Here is a 7,695-nt window from a genome sequence, read left to right on the forward strand (position 1 = left end):
AAGATGTAAAGGGGACAGGGGCATGTCCCTTCTCTGTCTGTCTCCCTCATTGTATTTATTTCTCAGTTTATTTATCACTCGCTTCACTCGTTTTTACGCAAAAGATGTTTGTGTAAGGGATATAAAGGGGTGACATTTTCTGACGCAGACTTCACAGACACTAGGTAACACACATACGTCATGAGTATTCAAATAGGAAACGCCTACATGCTCTCTCTCATACACACAAATTAGTAGTGCTTAAGCTAAGAGAGGTGGTGGGCTCTACAGCAGTCACACATTTGTGTGTGTGTGTTCTAGTGTGTAATAAATGTGTGATTTGTTTAGTGTGAATTTGCAATTCATTTGTTCCCTCGAATGAGTCATTTAATGGGTCATTCATGATTCACTATTATATCATTTACCAATTTTTATGAAACCTACACATTCACACACATATACACAGACATACACACACACATACACACATTCAGTGATAACACTAACAGTGAGGCTGAGCTCATCTCTGTCTCTCCCTCTCTCTGCTCCTCAGATGCCCCCCCCATTCCCAATCCCCCAAACTCTTTATAGCCCCTGCCCCACCTCCTACATCTGCACTCGTCCCCTCACACTCCTCCGGATTGTCCTCTACAGGAATACACACTAGTCTCTCACTCTGCACAGGGAGTTTCATCAGCATCAAAATCCTTTATTTGGACTTTAACATTTTAATTACAACTTTTAATAAATTAATCCAGTTAAAGATGAATATTTTTTTAATTAGAGTTTTGGGATCAAGTGACAGTCAGAAGTGTTACTAATAAAAAAAGAAAAGATACTCTATTATTAATAATAACGAGTGAAACACTGAATGAAGCAGAAGCTGATTGGACAGAAACCTGAGTATAAATCACAGGAGAGCTTTTAATTATCATTGGATTGGTTTGTTACATTTAGTTGTTATTATTATTGGATGGTTGCCGTGGTGCTGTGGACAGGTGAGTTTTACTTCCTCATTCCATTATACTTCACTTACTGGTGATGTCATAATACATGTCCATGTCTAAGACTGCCTTAATGTGCTTTTAGTAATTACTCAGATTAATTCAGAACACATTGTGTGTGTGTGAGTGATAACTTCAGAACTGCTAATGATTTCAAATCATTTTTGACAGATATGAGGGGAAAATCCCCGGCACTGCACCCCAGAGAATGAGACAGACAGACTGATGGACAGACACCTAATGACAAAAAATAGACAGAATAATAGATAGATGGACAGACACTTAGATGCTCATACAAACTGACGGACAGATTAAAATATACTCAGTATAGATAGAGTGATAGACAGACAAGCAGACAGACCACTAGAAGGACTGACAGAGGGATAGACAGTCTGATGCCCACAGTCTCTTCTGTCATTCATCCAGGACGATGCCTCCTGTTGTTGCTATGGGCAACCCATCTCACCATGGCAACCAACTGGCTGTAAGTGAAAGATGACATCACACACACAAACACTAAAATGTCTCATGCATGCAAGTTCCACACAATCCACCTAAGTTCATTGTGTTAGAATTAGAGGTGGGGTTGTGGGCAGAGTCAGCTGTTATATACAGCTACTGTCAAATCACATGAATATGTTTCTGTATCTGAACTTTGCTTGTCTTTGTTGCCCCCCCACCTGTCTGTCTGTCTGACTGACTGTCTGTCTGTCTGTCTGTACACCAGTTCTCTGGTGCGTGTGCCACGCTCTCGGCCCGTGTCTGGTTCAGGGGTGTGTGTTCGTCTGCGGGGTCTGTCTGTGGGGCAGGTGGGAGTGTGTAGGGCACGAGCGGAAGTGATGGAGTCTGTACGCAGAGCGTCTGAGATGGTCATCGACGAGGTGAGAGACAGACAAGACAGATCATGAATCAGAATAAAATAATCAGGAATCAGGAGCACGTTTGAGCAAAGACACTCAATAAAAATAAACTTATAAGCCCCATAAGCTGTAACCAAGCTAAAACATCTCTGACGCCCTCTAGTGGCTGTCTGCAGTACATTTCTTAACCCCACCCACTCTCCACTCCTTATTCTAAGGAATAGAAGTGATCTCTATCCACAGTATCGTTTCTTATGATAAATGTCTTTGATAGGAATTATTACACACACATCGGAAGCTCAGCTGGGAATTCTTGGTATTTTCCTCTTATGTTCCTCAATGTAGTGGTTTTATAACCCACATGAGAGAAAGACATGAACAGCCATATATTGAAAACTGTCTCTCTCTCCCTGTCTTTCTCTCAGTGTCAGCATCAATTCCGTAATCGGAGGTGGAACTGCTCTACTACTCCTCGTGGTGTTAATATCTTTGGCCGTGTTATGTATCAAGGTCAGATATTTACAGTCACCTTACAGTGGACTTATCTAGCAGCCTTACCTAAACCCATCACTGTGCTGCTGTTAGCTGATATGTTAACTTAGCTCACTAATTAGCCACCTAGCATTAGACATTGTGTGTATTTTATGTTATGACATGTCTTACTTAAGCTCCAACCTTGTTAGCCCAGAGAACCCCATTCCACAAAATCAGGCTTTCTGTGTGTGTGTGTGTGTGTGTGTGTGTGTTTGTGTGTTGCAGGGACACGGGAGGCAGCTTTTGTCCATGCCCTCTCCTCTGCAGCTGTCGCCGTTGCAGTGACGCGAGGCTGCAGCCGAGGGGAGCTGGAGAGGTGCGGCTGTGACCGTAAGGTCAGGGGAGTTAGTCCTGAGGGTGTGTATACACACACACACACTCACACACACACACAGACAGCCTGAGGGTGTGTATACACACACACAGACAACCACAGACGGACAGGCAGGCAGTGCTAGCTAGTGTTAGATAATTAGAAAATAAAGTTGTCAGTGTTCCATTTTTATGTTATTAATGTTCCAGGGTGATAAAGATCTTTCTATTGTTACGTCAAATCCAAAGCTACACAGAAATGGATAAAAACTCCTGAAACCTGTGTTTCAAGAGTCAAGAGTCAAGAAGCTTTTATTGTCCTTTCAACCATTTATAGCTGACACAGTACATAGTGAAATGAAACGTTCCCCAGGACCGTGGTGCTATATAGAACAGACAGTTACATAGAACAACACAGCTAAGGACTAAAAGTTAGTTAGTCTTAGCCACAAAAAAGTGTAATGTGTGCAACCTGGTGCAAGACAAAAAAAAAACAAGATAGCACCGACCAGTGTGCATTCTGAACATTGTACAAAACATTGTGCAAAAAAAGATATAGAGTTGTAAACGCTGTGAAAAAAGAGGGCTGTAAACACAGGGTTAATGCAAGCATATATACACTTCTGTTAGAGCAGCAATTGGGTGCGGTATTGGAATTTGGTATGCAAAATCAATTATAGCATATATGCAAAACTGCAATTTAAAATATGTGCAAAAACAGTAATTGAGTGAATATTCAAGCATGTGTGTGTGTATGAGTATGTATTAGTTCGGTAACAGTGCAGTTATGGGTATTGAGAAGCCTGATGGCTTGAGGGAAGAAACTATTGCACATTCTGGTTGTGAGGGCCTGATTACTTCTGTACCTTTTCCGAGATGGCAGAAGGGTGAAGAGTGTGTGTGAGGGGTGTGTGGGGTTATCCACAATGCTGTTGGCTTTGTGGACGCAGCATGTGGTGTAAATGTCTGTGATAGAGGGAAGAGAGACTCCATTGATCTTCTCAGCTTTCTTCACTATCTGCTGCAGGGTCTTGCGATCCAAGATGATCCCAAACCAGTGAGTGATGCAGCTGCTCAGAAAGCTCTCAATGGTCCCTCTGTAAAATGTAGTCAGGATGTGGGAAGGGACATGGGCTTTTCTCAGCCTTTGTAAAAAGTAGAGACATTGCTGGGCTTTCTTGGTGATGGAGCTGGTGTTGAGTGACCAATTTAACTTCACCAGATGAACACCAAGGAATTTGGTGCTCTTGACAATCGCCACCGAGGAACCATCAACGTTCAGCAGAGTGTGGTCTCACTGTGCTCCTCTGAAGTCAACAACCATCCTTTTAATTTTATCATCATTCAGAGACAGGTTGTTGTCATCGCATTGAGGAGCTCTGTATACCGACTCATCATTCTTGCTGATGAGATCCACCACGGTCATGTCATCAGTGATCTTGGTGATATGGTTCGATCTGTGCATTGCTACACAGTTGTGAGTCAGCAAGGTGAACAGCAGTGGACTGAGCATGCAGCCCTGAGGGGCTACAGTGCTCAGTGTGATGGTGCTGGAGATGCTGTTCCCAATCCGGACAGATTGAGGTCTCTTACTCAGCAAGTCCAGGATCCAGTTGCAGAGGAAGGTGTTCAGTCCCAGCAGGCTCAGCATCTCAATCTCAAAGTATATGAACGGCATTTGTATGTAAGTGTCTTTATTGACCAGGTGGGTGAGGGCTAAATGCCAAGGGCCCTGGCAATGGCATCATCTGTAGTTTAACAGCAGTCTCAGGATTTGAACCTTACTGAAGAGGGACAACCTCACCTCCTCCTGTTCTCACCTATTCCTGTCCTCCTGTCCTCACATATTCCTGTCCTCCTGTCCTCACATACTTCTGCCCTCCTGTCCTCACCTCCTCCTGTCCTCACCTCCTCCTGTCCTTCTGTCCTCACATCCTCCTCTTCTCATCTCCTCCTGTCCTCACCTCATGTCCTCACATCCTCCTGTCCTCACCTCCTCCTGTCGTCAACCCCTCCTGTCCTCCTGTCCTCACCTCCTCTTGTCCTCACCTCCTTCTGTCCTCATCTCCACCTGTCCTCCTGTCCTCACATCCTCCTGTCCTCACATCCTCCTTTCCTCATCTCCTCCTGTCCTCACCTCCTTCTGTCCTCATCTTCTATTGTCCTCACCTCCTTCTGTCCTCATCTTCTATTGTCCTCACCTCCTCCTGTCCTCACCTCCTCCTGTTCTCCTGTCCTCTCCTCCCCTGTCTACATATCCTCCTCTCCTCTCCTCCTCTTGTCCTCACCTCCTCATATCCCTGCGTGTCTCTGCAGGGTTTCAGTGGTCGGGGTGTTCTGATAATCTGTCATACGGTGTTGCGTTCTCTCAGACGTTCGTCGATGAGCCTGAGCGACTGAAGGGCACATCATCGGGCCGACCGCTAATGAATATCCACAATAATGAAGCAGGACGGAAGGTGAGCACATACAGACAGACAAAATGAAATCGATTCTGATAGACAGAAATGTCACTCCATATTTCACTAAACGCCTTTTCTCTTGCTCTGTGTTTCTGTCTCTCTCTGTCTGTCTATCTGCCGTTCTGTCTGTCTGTCTCTCCAGGCTATCCTCCACAACATGCAGGTGGAGTGTAAATGTCATGGTGTTTCGGGGTCCTGTGAGCTCAGAACCTGCTGGAAGGTGATGCCTCCTTTCCGCAGAGTCGGCGCTGTACTGAAGGAAAGGTTCGACGGAGCAACAGAGGTACATCATACAACTGAGACATACATGTAGGATAGAAATCCATTTTTCTTTATCCATTTGCAGTGAATTATGGGTTTGTGGTGGGGAACCTAACATAAAATCTAATGTTCAGGACTGATCTCTAAAGTTTGGTAAGGTCAACGCTCACCTGATTTTTCTCAGGTGCGTTTGACTCGTATCGGTTCTCGTGCCGCTCTACTGCCCAAGGACCCTGATGTGAAGCCGCCTGCTGCCCGAGATCTCGTCTACTTGGCCACCTCTCCTGATTTCTGTCGCTTGGACCCTGAGAACGGCATTCTGGGAACAGCTGGCCGCCGCTGCAATGGTACTGCCCCAGCATCTCCATACTCCGCCCCTTCATTTCCATAAAGTTTTGAACTTTTCCTGTGTGATGTACTTCAGAATAATCTCACATTGTTACAGCCCTATCCTATCTCTCTCTCTCTTGTGCTCTCTCTGTTTTTGCTCTGACCCCTCACCTCTGTTCCCACCCCTCTCCTGCCACACAGGAACATCACGTTTAGCCCCAGACAGCTGTGAGCTGCTGTGCTGTGGTCCGGGTTTCCGCTCGGGGCGAGCCGAAGTGGTTCAGCGCTGTTCCTGTAAATTCTCATGGTGCTGCTCGGTTCGGTGTCAGCAGTGCAGAAACACAGTGCTCATACACACCTGCAGAGAGTGACACACACACACACACACACAAACAAACAGATGACTAACTACATGAGACGATGCCTTAAGGCGGAGAATAACCCTGTAACCCCAGCTGTAGTGTGGAAAAGTGTAATAAACGTAGAACATGTGGCATCTTTGGAATATTCAGTGTAACATAATAATCTCATATTTATTTCAGACTCAGTACTGCTGCTGTATTCACCAACACACACACGTGTCACTGTACATAACTTAATAAACTCATCACCATGGTTACAGCAGCGTTTGGCTTGTTCATCTAATTCAAACACACACACTTCTGTTTCTCTGGTACACACATGGTCACTGATGGAGCCATTTATTATACATTTATTATTATTATTATTAGTTATTATTATTATTATTGTTGTTGTTGTTGTTGTTGTTGTTGTTGTTGTTGTCGTTGTTGTTGTTGTTATTTTATTATCCAAGTTCTAGTATAAACACTAATCCTTTTTGTTTCTATTTGATACACATGAATTTAATTTTTTTTGGCCTAGTTTCCTAAGATTAATTGTTTAAATAAAATAATAAGTTTAAATGTCAAATGAACTTCTTCACTGTAATGATTGGAATTACACCTGACCAATTGCATGCGTTCTGAACAGGATTCTCTGGAGGTTATAATGCGTTATAATAACAGTACTCACTCATTAGTGCTGACCTGTTTCTGTGCAACTGGGTTACTGTGGACATCTGAGAGAATATTATAGGATAGAGAGCTAGCCCCTCCTCCTACTACTTCACACACACATACACACACCACTGAGATGCATAGTGGGTTTTGTGTGTGTGCGAGTAAAAGTAAGTAGGTCACACGACAGTGTGTCTATCATGGTTTACATGCTTTCATGTAGTCCTTTTCAGAGAATGACACAGGCATTATGGGATGTTTTCTGTGTGTGTGTGTGTGTGTGAGAGAGAGTGTGTGACTCCTCCACTTCCTCAACTCTGACCCTGATTGGTGACCAACACCAAATCTCCATGGTGACCGGTGTACATGGATAAGGAATGTGTGTGTGTGTGTGTGTGTGGGGGGGGGGGGGGCGTTAAGCATGTCACTGTTATGCCAGTTGAATGTTTGCTATGGATGCTTGCTATGGCAGGAAAGCACAGTGAGGTGAAAGCAGAAGAATTTATATATAAATAATAATTCATATGCAGTAACCCCATCAGTCATGACTAGTAAATACTAATCCATCATTTCTAATCTGTAAACTGTAATGTATGATCTACCACATTTAGAATATCTTTCCCATAACCTTCATCATCTGTATCAGGAGTAATAATCAGGAGTTCATTTGATGGCATTTGGGGAAAAGGCTCCTCTTTTGCGTCTCAGTCTTGGTAGTGTGGTTGCAGAGGACTGATGGAGGAACAGTCTACTGTAAGATCAGTCTGATAGAGGAACAGTCTACTGTAAGATCAGTCTGATAGAGGAACAGTCTACTGTAAGATCAGTCTGATAGAGGAACAGTCTGCTGTAAGATCAGTCTGATAGAGGAACAGTCTACTGTAAGATCAGTCTGATAGAGGAACAGTCTACTGTAAGATCAGTCTGATAGAGGAAC

The 7,695-nt window shown here is 44.0% G+C and overlaps 1 protein-coding gene across 1 annotated transcript; it reads left to right on the forward strand.

Moving 5' to 3' along the window:
* The first annotated feature begins 846 nt into the window (after positions 1 to 846).
* wnt4b (wingless-type MMTV integration site family, member 4b) lies at positions 847 to 6,218 on the forward strand. Its single transcript, XM_060870992.1, has 8 exons — positions 847 to 1,467; positions 1,711 to 1,864; positions 2,269 to 2,353; positions 2,603 to 2,734; positions 5,006 to 5,148; positions 5,294 to 5,434; positions 5,597 to 5,759; positions 5,944 to 6,218. Exons 1-8 carry the CDS (start codon positions 1,379 to 1,381, stop codon positions 6,111 to 6,113), a joined length of 1,077 nt encoding a protein of 358 aa, XP_060726975.1. The 5' UTR covers positions 847 to 1,378; the 3' UTR covers positions 6,114 to 6,218.
* The last annotated feature ends 1,477 nt before the right edge of the window (positions 6,219 to 7,695 follow it).

This window comes from Tachysurus vachellii, chromosome 5 (assembly GCF_030014155.1).
Source record: "Tachysurus vachellii isolate PV-2020 chromosome 5, HZAU_Pvac_v1, whole genome shotgun sequence".
Taxonomy (NCBI): domain Eukaryota; kingdom Metazoa; phylum Chordata; class Actinopteri; order Siluriformes; family Bagridae; genus Tachysurus; species Tachysurus vachellii.